The following is a 20,209-nucleotide window of genomic DNA, read 5'->3' as shown; positions in this document are numbered from 1 at the left end:
CAAATAAGAATATAATTTTAAAAGTATTTTAGACAGTATGCTATTTTTGTTATTGATATGGGACTTTAGTTAAGAAATTTTGAGCTTTCTCTTCTAAACACACAATTATCCAGCTGAGTTACAGAAGACAATTTGCATAGAGTCTGTCCGACAGGTAAACGTTTGAAAGATTGTATCACTTGGGACTTTTCTGCCAAAGTGAAAACTATCACAGTAAGAATGAGGATTTTGTTGATGGTATTTAAAATGTCATTCACTTTGGCCCATCAGCATTAGATTTGTAGCTCTCATTTTTGAGAGTCTAGAGCTAATCTTATTAAATAGGATGTAGGATAAACTTAGAAACTATCCTTCCATTATTGTCCATTACTGAAAGCTTACTAATACTCAAAGATCATTTATTTTATAATATTCATTCCTGTCTCTGTTGCTTATTGTCTAGGAATGGAAATTTTTCTATTCAAATTCAAGCTCTGAGCACAAAGCTTAATTTGAGGACATCTCTTTATTCTAAGAACATAGCACTTGTCAGGATTCCTTCAAGCCCTTGTAGAAATATTTCTTCCCTCCATGGTCTGTCTTGAAGTTCTTGATATCCTTATTTTTCTAAATTATGGTCAGTATGTTCTGAGAAAGAGAAAGAAAGAATAATTTTAGTATATTTGGCTATCATTGACTGTGTGGTCTTAGCCATCCAACTTAATCCTCTACACACTGAATTCCCTCACTGAGAATGGAAATAGAGAGAACATGTTCACTTCTATGAGATATGTACAAAGCAATAGCAAAAGAGAATAAAGATCTTCAGTGCTTCCACAACAAATCTGTGAATGTCAGTCTCTGAAATCTTGGAATATGTTCTATAAAGATCACTTCCCTTTCAATCAGGTCTCTCAGGTGGTGTTCAGCAGTTGTTATCACCCCTGTGAATCACAGCAGGCCTTTTGTGGGATTTCCCCCTCCCAGCCTTTGCTGTATCCATCCCTGTTCTATTTAAATACATTTTAGGATCTAATCAGGAATTTTATCATTACTATGAGAATCTGCTCCCATATATCTAGAAGTGTTGGTTTCATAGATGTTACAGTTGAATATTAAGTTCCTTTCTGAATTACTCTATGAAGACCCATATTTCTTTGTAACAATTTTATCATGTAAACTTGTGAAGCATATATGACTTCTGATGGATTAGACCTCTACTGACATCCATTTATCATCCTAAAAAGGTATTCCTAAATCTGCATCCACAATTAAGAATAAAATTAATGTCGATTTTCATTGAAAGCAAGTTATATCTATAACTTAATTTTCCTCTTTCCTCCCACATAATTTATAAATTTCAGGGAATTCCTGTTATTGTATAGACAAATTTTTCTTCTAAATCATAGAATCATAGACTGGTTAGAGTTGGAAGGGACCTTAAAGATAATCGGGTTCCAAACCCCCTGCCGTGGACAGGGACACCTCTCACTAGACCAGGTTGCTCAAAGCCCCATCCAGCCTGCCCCATCCACTTCCAGAGATGCGGCATCCACAACTTCTCTGGGTGAGAGAATATTATTGAAATGGAAAGGTACAGATGAGATATTTTTAATGTGCAAGTCTATAAAAATTCAAAAACTTTGAATTTTTCAAAACTCAGAACTTCTTCCCAAGCAAGAGTATAACAAAGTAGTCAACACTTTTAGAAAATGAGAGCTGCCATCAAATTCCATTCTTCATCAGAACTGACCTTTTCATTCTTCTCACAGAACTGATAGTGGTGGTCTTAATTACTCATTTTCCATAAGAGTGACCCCACAACTTTCCGTTCTGTGTTTTTTAATTTAGTTTTTTTTTCTTTTTACCAACTTTTTACCCTTTCCTATTTCTTAGCACTACTATGTTAATATTTCCCAGGTGCACTATCAGTCATGCATTACTGCTGCCAATGTTATTTCTATCTTTTTTATGAGGCGTTTTAAAATATTTCATTTACAGTAATTGCAACAAGTAAATAAATAAACTTGATGAAGACAAAAATCTTTTACAGATGTGTGTGTGAATATTTATATTCACACACACAAACACTTACAAAAATAGAGAATTATCAAGATGTTATCCAAAATGTAAATATGTCTTTAGACAGGAAGATGCCTTGTGCTTAATGCTGTTATATACAAATACCAAGGAAGGAGAAAAAAAAAGCCTTTTCTGATTATAAACAAGAATATGAAGCAAGTGTTCTTAATGTTGTAAAGCCCATCAGGAACAAAATTAGGACAACAAACTGCAAAGGTCAAAGACTGTTATAGTACCCAAAACAAAGCCACCATTTGTGCTGATGAGCAGTAGCTGCTGGGCAAAATCCACTTAGCCTTTTGTTATCGTCAAACAACCATTTCTGAACTGCAGAAATTAAAGAAAGGTCTTTTCTCAGCAACCTGCCAGAAATGAACTGTTCTAGGCAACAATAATTTTTTAAATCCTGAGGGGAAGACTGCTATTCCCTTGCAATGCTGACAGTTTTTGAAATCAGAAACACTTCCAAAATGAAAAATGTTTTTATCTAGGGGTAAATATTTTATTTGTGCAATGTACTAGAAAATGATAATAACAAAGAAATGGTGTATTTTATAATTACTTAAGTAATGAAAATTAATTTTGTGATTACTTAAATGGTAGGAATGCAAGTAAAATAAAATGGTGTAAACAGGTTTCCTTAGAATCATCTGTGTACGGATATAAACTGAAGAGTAATTTTAATAAAGGAAATAATGGTTGCAGTGTTGTATGTTAAGTTCCTACAGAATCCTTAGAGGGAAAAGTGCGTGGTTTTTTTTGTTGTGCTGGTGATGAACTCTTGAAGGACCAGTGAAGGCAACCTAGCCATACAGCTAAAAAAACCAGTTCTTAGACCAATTTTCCTTTTTCCTTTTCTTAATTGTTAATATTTCCTTCTTCAGAGCTACTGTGGATAACTTCAGTTCATCAGAAAAAATGTTTTGTATATTACAACACATTCCTATTTTAGAATTTTGTTTCAATGGTAATACTTTTCCATGTTGCCAGATTAGAAGCTTTTTATAGGATCAGGGTCTACCCTGACCCTCTAACAGACTGTTCATCGGCAGTTAACGGAATTTACTTTAAGTCCCAGATAACTTTTGGTCAGCAGATTTGATCAAACTTCACAGTAAATAGAGCTTTATCTTCCTGGGTTGATTTTTTTTGCACAAATTTTTTAAAAAATAGTCCCTAATGTATAGAATGTTGAGTGGCTTTAAACACAAATGCTTTTCACTCAGGATAAAGTAGATAATGTTTATTATTATTTTCTTGAATTAAGTTATACAGGTTAAAAAATTTCTCTTTTGTACAACAATACTGCTGTTTGCCTCTTGTGCAGATAATTTTGATTGTAGCACATCTAATTCTCTTCTCTTTCACTTGCTTTCTGTGTCAAGAACATAATTTTCTTTAAGTGTTTGATCTCAGATCTCTTTAAAAAATGTCTATTGACTTCATGAGGGTAACCTGTGGATGTAGGGCCAGAAACAAAAAGGAAAGCGGACATCAAGTTTTACATCATCATCATCTTCTATTCTGTGATTCTTTCTGAACTCAACAGTAAATACATGTTTATGTTAATATATTAATTTTGGGAAAAAAAAAAAAACGATAATGAAATTTATCCTCTTTTATTGGAAAAAAAATTCTTAAGCTTTTCTTTTTTTGTCTTTTTAACCAGTGCTTTGATATTTCCTCTTTTGTAATGAATGCAGTTACACTATTAAGAAATATATATGGCTTATCTAAAGGAAGAAAATAACATACAGGAAGCCAGGTTGTTAATTTACCACTTGTTGGCAGCTCCACAGTAGCATCTTGCTTGGCTATTCTTTGTGCATAGGAGATGCAAACTAACTCGCTCTGAAGCGGGGGAGGGGGAAGTGACACCTCGCAAAAACAATTTTGAAGATGCAGTGTCAGAATTAACATGACTTTGGAACTTTATATGGAATATCTGGTACATTATTAATTCCTACTTTACTTGACTAGAACTTCCCATCAAAATAAGATTGCATCTTACTTATTTTTGTAGCTACAGGTCTCAATATTATCCTTCAGTCTGAATAACTACTGGAGATGCAGTATTATTACAGGATGAACTGAAAGTTTAAAACCAGGAAATTTCTTAAACTTTAAAAACTTTTACAGTTTTAAAATGTAGCGTGATTACTAGCCGTATTCCATTAGATTTAGTATTTCTTGAAAAATATTATAATTTGCAAATACAATGTCTGAATGAGTGATATCAAAAGTCATATGATATTATTCCATCTTGATATTTTGCATTAGACTATGGCGTTAGTTCTAGCAGATTATTGCAAATACTTTAATAGTGACATGAAAATGTAGTTCACTAAGGTACAGTGATAAACAAAGTCGCTTTCAGAAAATTCACTTATAAGATTTGCATGCAATTCTTAGAGCTCTGCAAAACCCTAAGAAGATAAAAATGAAAGGCAGACTCTGAAGAGGTTTTATTTGTCTTTTTGATGGCGCACTGCCCTTGAGAAAATATTGAAGTTGGTCGTTATGGTTGGAAAAATAAACTTTTTGTGGAAAGCAAAGCGAATTAATGGGTTTCTGTTAAAGCTAGCCTTTGAGAGCTGTGAAAACAATCTTCAGAGATCCCTGGAAATTCTGGGAGGGACATGCTCTCTCCTTTTAGCTCTGGTTTGCATGGAGACTTACACAACATTCTTCTCTCTATCCAGGCACTCGTAGCAGTGCTAGCTGCTCCTTTAAGAAGTCATTTTAATTTCTGACCATAAGGGCCAGCTTTGATAGCCTCTGCAGCTGTGTGATACCTGAATTTATTATAATGGCTTGGAGAAACAGACAACCCCATTTCAAGCATAATTGTAGCTCTTACTCACATCTTGATATAGTGTTAGTCATTTAAACTTCAATTTTCCAAATCTGTGCAAATTTTTGTAAGGCTGTTTTTCGATACTATGCTTTCTTTGTGCTAGAATGCTTATGGTGACTGTGAGGTTCAGATTGTAGGCACCTAGATTTAGGTATGAAAATACAGTGTATCTGTGTGTGTAAGCTGTCTATCTTCTGCTATAGTTGATGGAGATCCAGTCTATACAGGGAGTGGAGTCTAGAAGGCAGTTTTGCTCACTCCCTACAGGGCTCTGGCACTGGCCATCTTAAATTCTGTAGATTCTGTTGGGTGTATGGATAAGATCTCTGCTGGTGAAAAAAGCAACTTAGATGTTTAACTCATACGCAGACATGCATAGTTATGCATAGAAATGTAGACATCTGCAGGAGAGGAATACTACCCATGGAGAGTGATTTTTGTAGTGAGGAGTTGTGGTGAGGCTAAACATTCATAATGGCAATTCTTCAACCTCCTTGTTGCCCACCGATATGATCACAGAGTACGGAATCAACTGCGCTTGATTAGGACTGCAGAAATATGGGGGGGGGGGGTATTTCAAAGCAGTGGGGATGTAATTATAAACAGATCGATATTTTTATGTACTCTGGACAAGATAGGGTTAAGCTATGGGTTTGGTTTTTTTGTTGTTGTTGTTATTTTTTATTTCCTGCTTCATATATCAGTTTTTAATAAACTGATGAAAATATCAGGTTATTAAAAATACAATACTTGAAATTGCATTGGCCATTGTGGCTCATTGTGTACTCATTATGCATGTGTGTTTCATCTAAAGTACACCTTTTTTAATTTTAAGGTGTATTACTTGAATTCCATATCAGAACCACCCAAAACTGAGCTCTGTGTGGCTTCAGATCTAGCACTGCTGTTCTAAGCGATGTATGATACTGAAATACGAGTATTCAACTATCCAATGCATTACCTGTGTCATGAAAACGTGTATGTTTAACCCTAACTGGAGAGAGCATGCTTATCCCTTGAGAGGACAAGGAAAGGTCATCACTTCCAAGGTTCATTTGACCTGAAAAAACATCAGTGGGTTCCTTATAGGCAAATTTGGAAGATACTGGGTTGCACAGAAAGGAGCAGTGGAGTGTTAGGACTGAAGCCCAGAATATGTGAGACAAAAATTATTTTTACTTACTCACTTCTGGTATTAGAACTAAAAACAGTCAAAGGATGGATGCCTTAGTGCATGTTTTTCTCCCTATATTTCAACTGCAAAGTGAGATAATATACCTGCTATATACGCATACATATGTATGTGTATTTATGTTATGTAACACATGCACTTTTTATATCAAATAATACACACCTCCATTAAAACTCTGCAGATTGGGAGTAAGTAAACTGCAAGTATGTAAGAGTCCTATTTCATGCAGTCTCAGCACTGCATCGGTGGAGGTTTTTTCCCCTCTTATCCCTCCCTCTGTCCTGTAGGATTTAGATGACAGAAGAAGGGTCTGAAGACAGGGGAATTCTTAGATGCTTAAGGATTTTTTGCCACACGCCTTTACACAGTGGTAACAAAATGGTAGCAGAATCCTTGTCAGTTTGAATCAACATTACATTAATGAAATAAAATAACTCAAAAGGTGAGTGTTTGCCCTATTGCTGTATCAGCTGCCTTCAGAGAATAGGCTCTGGACAATATATAACCTCCTAGTGTAATGGATACGTATTTTGGTTTGAAAACCATGTCAACCCTTTCCAGGTATGGAAAGGGATATTAGAGTCTGGCACTGCTGCAGTTCAGGCAATAATTACCAACCTTCTGGCATTGGAAATAAGTTTCTCATTAAGCCTTTGCCCAATACTAGAAAATAGGAAAAATTTCCCTTAGGTACTACAGGGAAGAGATGGGGAGTCATGCACATGAGTGTGACATCTTGTCCTTCTATAGAACTGGGTGAGTCACTAAAGATTTCAGCCAAGTTTCTGGTTTTCAGTTCATTTACCACTACCAATGCATAACACATTCTACCAATGATATTTCTATGATACATTTTGTAATTAATTTATTGAAATCTAACTTCTTATTAGGGAACAAACCCACAGAAAACAGAGCAGGAAGCTGCACACATTTTAGATTCTTTAATCACATCCAAACCATTTTTGGCATAGATAGAAAGAACAGTCATGTAACAAAGATATAAGAATAGTGAGATATTTAAGAGGAAAAGGAGTTCTTGTTCATTCCTCAAAAGCAAAATATTCCCATTGTGCTATGCAATAGTCAAAGCTACTTAGGCTGAATGGACTTGATAAAGAACTTAACAGGAATTTTATATAGAGCCAACATTACTTTTTCAAAACCACAATGACTATTTTTCTGCAGTAACAGGGGGATTGGATCTGGTTTGAAAGTAGCTCACCACCTTAAAGGACAATGATACAATAAGTGTTTCGGACAGTGAAAGGGAGCTAACTATATAAATCCTGTTGTGGTAACATACTCTACAGTGCACATTTTTTCATAAGTGAAGGTCATCTGTTTTGTGCCATGTGAGGGTTTATAATAAAAGATAATTTGTTTTTGTACTTTAAGCCTGTCACAAACAATGGAATTTATGGTGATGTAAATTTCATGAAAAATAATGTGAAAAATAGATGTGATAAGACAGACGAGAGTAAGACTTGTAAAAACTGGTAATGTGGATTTATGAAAATAATACCCAGTAAGATTTCCAAAATTAATACCTTTTAAAATACGAGTTTATCATTCATGGTTCATGATGTAAGTTACTTCTCAATGATTGGCAAGTTCCTGTGAGGAAGTTATTCAAAAACCACTTGTTGAAAGATTTCTCATACTCTGAGACATTTGATACTCTGACAAAAGAGAAAGGAGTAGAGCGTTAATCTGGCTTGCTATATAGATTCCTTTGTTTGTCAGCTTGGCAATGGGAGTTTTCAGGTTAACAGTTTTACAGTAGTTATGGAAATAGGATAGTGATAATTATGATAACCATTTTGGGGGGAAAAATGATACAATTCATGGGTTTACTGTTCACTGTTTTTGTGTTACATGCAGGCTTACAGTTCGATAAAACTAGGACCGAAATGTCATATTTTAAATACATTTAAAATGCTTTAAAAATACTTTAAAAAAATCTGTATATGTATATTGTGAAAGTATATTGTGAGAATATAGAAGAAGTAATAATTTATAACATGTTGTTAACTTAGTCATAATTATCCTACTTTTAAATATGTGTGTGGGTTTTTTCATTAAAATTAGGAAAATAAGGCACTCATCCATGAACTTAACTTCATTTTTTTTTTTTTTTAAATGCATTTTGTAATTAACAACTTTTAGGATATTCTTCCTGTCTCTTTTAAGTTAGTTTGGACAAGTCATTCTTAACTACCTCAGATTCCCTTTGTTTGGGTACTGTGAAGCTCATTAGCTTTTATGGTACATTAATGACTCCCTGTGTTGGTTTGACCCCAGCTGGCAGCTGAGCCCCCACCTAGCAGGAGCAACAGCTACTTTAGAAGGAGTTTTATTGTTGAACATGATGTTACATGGCATGGAATATACCTTTGGTTAGTTAGGGTCAGATGTCTGGCTGTGTCACATCCCAACCTGTTGCCCACCCTCAGCCTACTCATGGGGAGGGCAGAGTGAGAAACAAAGAAGGCCTTGATGCTGTGCAAACACTGCCCGGCAATAACGAAAACATTGCTGGGTTATCAACAGTTTTGTTTACAAATTTAAAATACAGTACTATATAGCCTGGTATGAAAAAAATTTCCATCCCAGCCAAACCCAGTATGCTACGCGTACAGAAAGTGCTATAGAGTTGCTAAGTATTATTATTTCTATTTCTCTTAACTGTTTGTCACATTGTATGGTTGAAAATCTTAAAAATTTGGGATTAAAATCTTTATTATTTATTCATATGGAGTGAGTGAAGAAAGAAACAATCTCAGATTTCACAGTTCTAGCATGTACTCCAGTTGGAGTGATATGCCCACAGGCTGCAGATTCCCACTTGCATTAACTGTAAAATAAATTACTGGAAATGTGAAGATTTCCTCTTATGTCTTGCAGGCTTGAGCTGCACAGGATCCCAGTATGCACTTTGACAAACGCCTTTTTATACTGCCTGATATTGTGCATGGTTTCACTACATAGAAGAGACATGAGGGTTGAGATTTTCATAAATATTAATCACGGATTTATCAACAGTGGGAGGCTTCTGCATATCAATCTATATGAGAGGAAACTTTGCATTAAATATACCACCATCTCTCTATAAATCATTTGGGAAAAGTGAAGGTACTCTCAAGTATCAAACCCAGGCTAACAGTACGTAGGTGACAGATGCAACTTCATGACGTGATTATGAATGGCTGTATTTTTTGATTCTTTTAGAAAACTAAATGCTTTTGAAAAGTTCTAAGATTATGGTACTTTGGGGGTTGAGTTTGGCTATCCACATATTAGAATGAAACATAGAGTAGTAATGTGGACTTCTTTACTCAGATTTAATATCTTTGCTTTACTTTGAACGGAAAAAAAAAAAAGAGGATGGTGAAAGCTCAGCCCATGCACTTACTGATGTGGTTTACTGGGACCTCCAGCAAAACTCTCTTACTAATATCAATTTTGTGAAATCTCCCTATTACACTGGGCCTATAGACACCACTGAAGGACAACATTTTGTTACAGCTCTGGTAAATCACCCTCTTTTATTACAACAGCTTTTTTTGGGTCACCCAATCTACTAACGTGGGTAATCCAAAACTGCCATTAATCTTATGACTTGTAATACTATTTTCTGACAAGTTTGGTAAGTACTATTTTTTTACAATTGCTCTTGCCTTCTCATCAGAAAGATGAAGGACAACCTGGCAATGAAAGCCGAGTTAATAATCTGATACTGGCATGCTGGGAAGGTTCTTAGTACTGGACAGAAGGAAACAACAGATAGATTGACCTGGTGGTTAGAAGGCAGTAATTAGGTGATTGGACAGTGAGCTAAAATTTATATGTGACTGATCATTGCTGTGTGCAAGCAGGTAACTGTTCTGAAGCAGGTCTCTGTGATCTATCACTGTTCCTCCAACCTGTCCACCATGATCTTCTACATTTAGATCAATAAACCTCGAAGGAGTGACCATCCTAGCCTTAGAACATATTTCTTCCCAAGTGAAATTATAGCTGTTGTAGTTGTATAGTTGTAACATCAAACAAGCAATTCACAAACTTCCCGAATTTGGAGACCAATGATCAACGTGTTGTCAAGGGGGACGTTTATTTTGGAGATATGTGTGTGTTTGAAAGATCAGTAATTGTAAAAGTTAATAGTAACTCACATGTGAAATTCACAATTAATTAAGATCGGACACTGTGTAAATTAATTTTAAAAAACATCTTTTTTCTATACAGTGGATGTAAAAGTGGCATCTAAACCTCAGGCCTGTAGAAACACAAATTCCTCTGCATACTACTTTTTTTGTGTGTGTGTGTATGAGCCTTAGCTCATACATTTGATTGCATCAAATCACAATTAGTTTCATGAGATTGGAAACACTTGGCTGCTTCCTAAAATCTCAGCATCGCATAATTGAGTAGAATAACATTAAAATCTGCTGTACTTCTGCAATTTTGATTGTATGAACAAAGCCAAAAAATGGTGTTTCATATATTCACAGGCTAGAAGAGACCATAAGAACATCTTCTCTGATTTTCTGTATATGCCATAGATTTTAAGCATTTCAAATAGTCATCCAGAGATCAGATAATGAATCTGATATTTCTGAATTTACATCTGCATGGATTTGCCCAAATCTTCCAAAAAAGAGCATAGACTTTACTTGGAGATTCCCACCAAAGAAAATTCATCATCCCTGTGGTAATTTGTTGCAATTATTTATCATCCCCATTCTTAGAAAAAATTACCTATTTCTAATTTAGATTTGTCTTGTTCAGTCTGCAATCATTACTATAATACCTCTGTGAAATTAAAGACAACGTTACTAAACAGTATGTCCTCTCTGTTCAGGTATATATATGTTGTAAATAAGTCATGTCTGAATTATATTTTTCATAAGCTAAATATATTGGACTTTCAGACTATTTCTTAAAGTCATTGTCTCCATCCCTCAAATAATTTTCAGATTTTTCCTTGCCCCTAATTTTTTAGTATTCCTTTTTAGAAGAGCAGAAATAAAACAACATAAATAACATAAATACTGTGAAGTATTAGATATGGTACCAAGCAGAAGCAAAACTTCCTTGCAAAATGATGATTCTGCATTGACAACTACTTTTTATTGCAGAGAAATTATTTTTCCTTTAGGTATCAGGTTTTATTCCAAGAAAGGTGTGCTCTCCTGATGTTCAGTTACCTTCAGTAAGGTTTTCTAACAAAAAAATTAAATTGGGTTTGTCTGACAAAGTTCATTTTTCCATAAACCCATATTGACTGCATTATGTTCATGTTTTTCTGTAGTTGGTTCTCATTTTATCTATTTTATTATTTCCTTGGGATATGCATCAAGCTATTCTGCTTAGCTGGGATACCTGGCTTTATATTATGAATATTTCAACAATCTTCTTCTAGACTTTCCAAGTTTTCCTGTTATTCTGAGATTTATTAAAAAGTTAAGAGCTAGTCAACTCTTTCAAAATTATCAGGAACAAATTATCTAACCTGACAGATATATGTTCCTATAAAAAAGCTGTTTATCATCTTCCTCAATTGCTGGTGGCCTCGAAAATACTTCCTCATCTTCAGGTAACAAAAGTATAATTTCTCATTCTTCGGGTTTGTTTACTTTATCAGACATGGAATCCTTAGCTTTCCTTATCGGTTTTCTTCAGTTCCCCTTTTCCCTTCTGTATCTTCCTTCCAGAGCTTCCACTACTTAGTCCATCCTTATGCCTCTGCCTAACAATTCTCATAGACTAAGAAGCAGCCACACAAACCTCACAGGCACATGAACAAACAGATCTCTTTTTCGATTTGTTCAGCTTCTCAAAACCCCAGCCACACAGCTCTCACTGACACAGGCAGACAAATAAATATATCAAACACACAGCTTGCCAAATCCTTTTACATACAAGAAGATTGGCAGCTTTGAAACTATTTTTTCCCCACTTCGTTTTCATCTGTATTATTGGATTGTTTGACTATTTACACTTTAGTCCAGCTTTACTGAATTAAAATTGGGGCATTGAAAAGTTACAAGCAATACAACAGGCTGAGAAAGAATTGTTTGAATAGTATTGATAAAATCCTATTAGTTCTAATAAATTACTTTTGGCAGCCATACTTCTGGTTCTGGGGAAGGGCAGGTCCTTCGTGAAGGTTTACCAGCTTCCTACTTTGGATTTTTTTTTGGATTGATGGACCAAGACCAAAGGTATGATGTTCAACAAGGCCAAGTGCCGGCTCCTGCACTTGGGTGTCGTGGTTTTGACCAGATTAACCAATCAGAGCGACAGATGGCCCCTCCCCCCCCCCCTAAGGAAAAGAGAGGAGAGGAAGAGATAAAAGAGATTTATGAGTTTAGAAAAAAACTAAACTACTTTAATGAAAATATTAATAAATAATGAAATAATAATAATAATAAAAAAAATAATATATATATATATACAGTATATACAAAACCGTATCAAGCTCCCGGGGTGATGATCACGTCACCGGCAGGCACAAGGGAAAAGTCCCAGGCTGGACTTGGTGATGGACAGGAGCTGGATTCCGGATCTGGAGTCAGGATTGCTCGGATCGGGATCAAAGGCAGACAAACAGACAGGGTCCTCCTCAGATGTCGGCCATTGAAGGAAGAGAGATGACCCTTTGATCCCTCAGCTTTTATACTGAGCATGATGCAGATGGGATGGAATACCCTGTTGGTCAGTTTTGGGTCACCTGTCCTGTCCGCTCCTCCCTACAGGTGTGACCCCTCTACGCTTTTCCGCTTCCGACCCTCCAACGGGGCAAATAACAAATTTACCTGACCTTGGTTGTTATAGCAATAAGTATAAGCAAGGGCCTCTCTGCATACCATTCCTTGGTATTATCAGGTCTTATCACTATAAGAGCGAGCAGTTTCTGGACAATATGCCGTTAATTTCAGAGTTTAGTTAGTTAGAAGAGGCCCAGCTAACAAGGAAAAATTACTGAACAGAAAATTAGTTCTGTTTTACCTCAAACCAGGACATTGGGTCACAACGATCCCATACAGCGCCACAGGCTTGGGGAAGAGTGGCTGGAAAGCTGCCTGGTAGAAAAGGACCTGGGGTGTTGGTTAACTGCTGGCTGAATATGAGCCCAGGTAGCTGAAAAAGCCAACAGCATCCTGACCTGTATCGGGAATAGTGTGACCGGCAGGACCAGGGAAGTGATCATCTCCCTATACTCGGCACTGGTGAGGGCCCACCTCAAATACTGTGTTCAGTTTTGGGCCTGTCACTACAAGAAATACACTGAGGTGCTGGAGCATGTTCAGAGAAGGGCAATGAAGCTGGTGAGGGGTCTGGAGAGCAAGTCTGATGAGGAGAGGCTGAGGGAACTGGGATTGTTTAGCCTGGAGAAAAGGATGCTGAGGGGAGACCTTGTCACTCTCTACAACTGCCTGAAAGGAGGTTGTAGTGAGGTGGGGGTCAGTCTCTTCTCCCAAGTCACAGGCGACAGGACTAGAGGAAATGGCCTCAAGTTGCACCAGGGGAGGTTTAGATTAGATATTAGGGAAAATTTTTACACTGAAAGGATTATCAAGCATTGGAACAGGCTGCCAGGGAAGTGTGGAATTGTCATCCCTGCAGTATTTACAAGACAGGTATACGTGGTGCTTAGCGATATGGTCTAGTGATGGCTTTTGTCAGTGTTAGGTTGATGGTTGGACTCGATAATCTGAAAGGTCCCTTGCAGCCTAGACAATTCTATGATTCTCTCCCACACAGGTCCAAAGTTCTGTCTAATTTTAATATTCACAAATATTATTGCTACAATAAGTGCTTTCCTATATTCTTTTTCAAAAGGATATAGTTTAGTTGTCTGTACTTGCTGCCTTTTTAGGATTTCAGTTGCAATGGTGGCTTATAGCATGGTCAGTTAGAAAATGTGTTGGGCCTTAGATAACGAATTTTCACCCAGACTTTTCCAATGGATCATTATAGATAACGAATTTTCACCCAGACTTTTCCAATGGATCATTATATAGCCTTAGACAAGGCATTCAGCTTTGTCCTTCACTTGCTGTAATATTTGTGAAGTGCTTTGAAACCAGTACATAAAAACTGCTACTTAAGTTCAGTGTATTATTCTGCTCACACAACTGATCTTTTAGTGTACTTACCTTCAAAGACATTACCTTCTAGGCTGACAAGTCTGTGTCTGACGTAGTTTGTTTTTAAAGTTTGAACTAGAATAAATCATAAAACAAAAAGTCTTTAGCAAGTTAGCATTACCAGAAAGTAGAATTATATTTTTCCAGAGAAATTGCTACTTATAGAAAGGACTGGAGCACATATCTCAAAGCTGTGTTTTCAAATTCAGAAATGAGCAGGACACAATGGATAACATGGATACTTGTAATAATTTTAAGTCTAGAAAGCTGAGAAGATTTAAGAAAATGAGCAATCACAGTAAAAAAAATGTATTAAACTGCCCCTTGCCTATTTAAAAGTAAGATACGTTGTAAATGGATGTTCAGGTGTAGTTGATCAGAATATATAAGATTAGCTGCTGCAGTAGGAGATTATAAAATCAAGTATCTTAATGGCTTCAGAGCAAGGGACAGTATATCTCCTGAGTGCAACAAATACAACATCAGGATAAGGTTGTTGCAATCTCGAAGCAAGTTTCTTTGGAGTTCAAGTAAAATCAATTACCAAAGCTGAAGCCACTATTTAAATTGCAAGACCAATCTATCCAAGATACTGTAAGCTTTTTACTTGTGACTTACAGACTGGGAACTAAATGTTACAAAGATATAGATAAATCTGCTCAAGAAAGTAGAATGCTTTGGAAAGTTGTGGTTGAAATACTTGAGACAGAATAGGTTATCATCTGGTTTGTATTTTAAAATGTGTTTGCTAATTTGCTCTACAGTAAGGATGTGATTAACCCTGAAGCTCTGGAGTCCCTTGCTGTAGACAAATATCCTTATTTTAAATCTACCTGTACTAGTGGGAAAGTTTATACCCACATTTTGCTCTGGCTCCTAAACTATTGCATTTGTACCAACCAGGTTAATCAGCAGACACTATTTAAAGCATTTAAATGATTCCACAGTAACTAAATTCATCTTAGTGGCACGCATTGGGGAATGCTTATGCAATCTTCTTAGCTGGCAGAATTTAGGGGATTTGTCTAGCAGAAGGTACCACCAGGTAATGAGAAGCTGGAGGACAAAGCAGTGGCAGCATCCTCCACTGTGGGGAAGCTAGTTGTCGAGTTTGAGTCCTTCCACATGTTCAACTGATGTAAAACTAAAGGAAGTTATGTAAGTCCTTATCTTTAATTTAACATTAGAGAATATATTCACTGTTTTGGTAATCAAGGGGTTTATGCAACCAAAGTTAACATAAGCTGAGTGTACCTGTGGTTCAAAAAATATCATGCTGGGAATAATATTTGAGAAGCAAAGGTTAATAACTTATATATTCCTCTTGAAATCAATGACATTTGTGTGCAAAAATATCACATAAATTGAACATTAACACTGCTTAATCAAGTACTCATGAGTAAGGCAGGTTTCTTTGAATCAAACTGATTTAAATACTTAATTTTAATTGTGATTTAAATCAGCAAGTAAGAATTGCTGATTTAGATAATTGATACTAATCTTGTTTTGCGTTTACATTTTACTTCAGAAAGAAAGGGTCATTTTCATCATCTGGAATAATCTTTAAAATAAATAGATTTGTAAGCAGCACAAGAGTTTTTCTTTTTGTTTCTCAGGTTGACATGTGATATATGAAAACAATTGTGTAAGGATTTATCCAGTTTAAAATATATTTATTTAGATTCTTAAATTTGTATTGTGGTAGGAAATAGTTTAAAATTCATTACTTTTGGTTTTTTTAATTACTTGTGTTTTGTCTCAAGTGGGATAGAAACTAGAGTGCGCCTCAAAACATACAGCAAAATTTTAAGTCTTTTTCCTGAGCTGAGTAAATGTACCATGATATATAATAGACCCACATATACAATAATATGTGTCAAATATGTTAAATAACTGATTTATTACAGAAAACATTTTTTAACTGTTTAATACAGTTTCTGAAAACAATAGGCCAAACTTGCAAAAGTATTTATATATTTAATCATATAGATGGTGTCTGATGGGATTTTCAAAATCACATCATTGCTTTTGTGTATGTTTAGGTATATCTGAAAATAGATTCTCCCATGTATGCAGTTTCTCTCTCTAAAAATACCCCAATCTCTCTTGCTTGTATCAACCATCTTCTTGCACAGGAAAATGTCCATTTTTTTCCATGTTCTTTCTCTGTGTTTTCTAACCTGCCACCTGTACATGCTAAATATAAGCCGTAGGATGAATTCCTGCTGAGATCACCCCACGGTTCCCTCTGCAGGGGCATGGTTATCCTCCACTCAGCCAGCAGTCTGCATGGAATTACATAACTATTAGAAATAGTTGAAGATTGAGTATACACAATAAACTTGTCAGGTCAAGAAATTTGGCTGAGTTTATATTGTGTATAACATTAACAATTTTCTGTATTTGTTTTTGTTGGTTTTATGTTTTCTGATTTTTTAGTGCAATGTACATATTTCAGTTTTGTTTTACAATTGATATTAAACCAACAGTGATGACAATGTCTAGATCTCAGTCAATTCTCATCCAGAAAAAAGTTCTTTTAAGATGCACTGGGTGTTTTGGTTTTTGTTTTGCAGAAGTAGAGATTAAGTAGCAGATATGTGTAAGTCTTTGTCCAGAATGTTGTGAACGTTCTTGGACAGTTCACTCATTGTTACTTTACATTGGAGGATGTTATGTAAAAGACAATCAATAAGCTAATTCCACTGTCCTTTTGTACCCACTGCGCATGTGTGTAACATTGGTTATTTAACACTGACTTATACCATAAACATTTGAAGTGTAAAAATGCTGCTTGCTATTTAACCTCTTCTATTACAGGATCATTCTGTACATAATACACTACAAGTTTGTTTCTCATGACCAAAAAATGTTTACTACATAATAAAGAAATCAAGAATCAATGACTTTATGCTTGCCCAAAAAGAATAAGAAAAGGTTATTATAAGATGGCCAAAACAGCTAAAAAAAAATTCTGCCTGATGATCCTAGTCGTCTTCTATGACAGAACAACAGACCTTGTGAAAAGTAGCAGTAATTGTCAAGTTATCTTGACATAACTTTCGTAAAGGGTCACTCACCCTTTTTCTGACCAAGACATTTTAATTCAGATTACTTATATTTATAAGTGACCGGATAATCAAAGACAAAAATTATCTCATAATCAGCTCGACTCGTAATTGTGGGCTGTCTGATTCACACTGGCATTCTTTGAGTGGGAGTCGGACCGAATGAAATCCAGAAGTCCCTTCTAATTGAAATCGTTGTGTAGTTCTGTGATCCTATGATACTGAAGCAGTATGCAAGGATTTTGGAAGGTGGGGCTAAAATTAAAATCAATGTATCAATTATATCAATTCAGTAGGAGGTGCAAATATAGCTCACGCTGTCTTATATTGGAGGAACTGGCTGAACAATGTCCTGAAACCTTTCTGCCTGTTACTTTGGTGGTTCACTGATTAGTCAATATATTGGTGTTGCAAAGTATAGTGTCAAAATCTTGTGCTATTGTCAACTCAATTGTTGGAACATTCTGGCTGTCGTGCTTTATATCAACAGGATGTGAAAGGTATTTTTAGATTATATATCAGTATGAAGCTTTATTCTGAGGATCAAAGATTCAGAGGAAAATGTTATGTTACGGAATGTGCCGAAGGAGAACAGCTGTTTGGGAAAAGTGCTGTAAATGCTACTTAGATTATAGGCAAAACTAATATACTTTCACATGATTCCATAATATTTAGAGGGGTGGGTTTTGCATGTATACAGTCAAATGATTGTGCATTCAGAACTTGTACGTTAACATTAGAGAATAGTCATATAGTTTATTTTTAAAATGTTATAAACATTCAGTTCTAGGATTTTAAAGTTTAGCCATATTATTCTTATTCAGTGAAAATTCCTTGATGTATGGAAAAGCATAAAGGGTCATTTAAACTGTAAGAAATATGGGGCTTGAATAGTTGGGAAGCATAAACCTAAATCCTTTTACAATATTCATTTCTACTGAATTAAAATGAGGATGATTCAGATAATTATCTGAATAACAATGAGCACTGGGTTGAGCTGGTGTTCCCAAGAAAGTGGAAGAACTATATGAAATGAATTAAAATATGTGTGTTGTACTATCTATTTTTATTTAATCTTTTTCTCCTTCCTGGCTTTTGTAAAAGTTATTACTGAATAGATACGCTCAGAGTAATGTTTACCTTTTCCCCTATGTCAGAAGGAAAAAAAACTTTTCCCATTAATCAGATAAATGGTTTTTAGACATTTTATTTGATGCATTCTAAATTACAATTACAAGAACTCTAAAAATTAAGTATTATAAACTGCTTAGTATCTGAAACATCTGAAGCTGAGATATATAGCAATATACTGTTGGACATATTAACTCATCTGCTTTGCTTATAATGGCTTTCCTCATTTGTTCGTCATGTACACAGTAGCTCTGACTTTCTTTGATTTTGTGCTTTTCCTTCCAGGTTTGGATTTATTCTTCATAAGGATGAACCTGTTCTGCAGAAAATTGATCTTGAAACTATGTCGTACATCAAGACAATTAGTTTAAAGGATTATAATTGCATTCCTCAGTCACTGGCTTATACACATCTTGGAGGATATTTTTTTATCTGCTGTAAGCCTGATACCACTGGGGCTGTCCTACCGCAGCTTATAGTGGATAGCGTTACTGATTCTGTGATCGGATACAATGGCGACATAACAGGCACACCACATATCTCTCCAGATGGACACTACCTTGTCAGCATTGACGATGCTAAAGGTCTCATGAGGATCCAGTCAATAACAATGAGAGGAGAAATACAGGATGCATTTGACATTCACACTAATTTGCACATATCTGATGTAGCTTTTCAGCCATCCTTCACTGAAGCTCATCAATACAATGTCTACTGTAGCTCCAGCACACAAACTGATGTTCTCTTTGTGGAGCTCTTCTCTGGCAAGGTAAAGATGGTGAAGAGTCTGAAGGAGCCTGTCAAGGCAGGTGAATGGCCTTGGAACAGTAAGAACCGTCTTATAAAAGACAGTGGCCTTTTTGGTCAGTATCTCATGACCCCTTCCAAGGAATCTCTGTTTATCCTGGATGGACGGCTCAATAAGTTAAATTGTGAAATCACTGAAGTTGAGAGAGGCAACACAGTAATTTGGGTTGGAGAAGCATAAGGATCTGTGTAACATATTTACCAAATTAATAGTTTTACAATACATTCCACTTAAATTACACCATTCTTCATATTTACACAATTTTAATTTTAAATTGGTAGACCCTTCTATACCTGTTATTTCTTTGACTTGAACACAATTTGAATCAACTTCCACATAAAATTTACTAAAACAAAGGCTATTTGATAATGGTACACCTTAGTAATTATTAGCTAAGACTGTGTTGTTTGACTGAAATTACTAAATATTGAAATCGATGATAAATATCATATATAATTTTAAAGGAAGTAGGAAAAAAAAAAAAACAAACCCAAAAAGCTTCAGAGAATTTAATATACTTTGCATTTGTAAATGGAAGACTTAAATATGATTCAAATTTTGGTTTGTTTTGCTTCAGACACAAAATAAGAGCCGTTGTACAACCTTTGACTCCTTAAACTGAAATGTTATGTCCTTTTCTGTCCAGTCCACTGTTAAATCTTTTTGTGCCTTGAAGCAAAAGTCTCACATGAAAGGTAAAGCATAGAAATTGTATAATTTATTCCCACTGTGGCTACAGGATTGATTGTCACTGGAAAGAAACTTTTGGTATCAAATTTCTAGTCTCAAGTTGTGGAACATACATGGAGAGAGAAAAAGGAGAAATTATATTTGCAGTGTTTTCCAATCACTGCAATTTGAGGAGTTTATTTTTATGGAGAGTCTTAGTTGAGACAGCTGCTTGCAGAAGCTTAACCTTTTTTTTTTTAGGAAAAAATA

At 35.5% G+C, this 20,209-nt stretch overlaps 1 protein-coding gene across 3 annotated transcripts in view; it reads left to right on the top strand.

Moving 5' to 3' along the window:
• The window catches only part of FSTL5 (follistatin like 5), a 291,423-nt gene extending 271,973 nt beyond the window's left edge, over positions 1-19,450 (top strand). For all 3 annotated transcript variants that reach the window (XM_074147435.1, XM_074147434.1, XM_074147433.1), the window contains one exon: positions 18,748-19,450. In XM_074147435.1, the coding sequence (XP_074003536.1) occupies positions 18,748-19,450 (703 nt within the window). The remainder of the gene's footprint in view (positions 1-18,747) is intronic.
• Positions 19,451-20,209: the final 759 nt, after the last annotated feature.

The sequence above is a fragment of the Numenius arquata genome, chromosome 5 (assembly GCF_964106895.1).
Source record: "Numenius arquata chromosome 5, bNumArq3.hap1.1, whole genome shotgun sequence".
NCBI classification, from domain to species: Eukaryota; Metazoa; Chordata; class Aves; order Charadriiformes; family Scolopacidae; genus Numenius; species Numenius arquata.
This window is presented reverse-complemented; position numbering and strand designations above follow the sequence as displayed.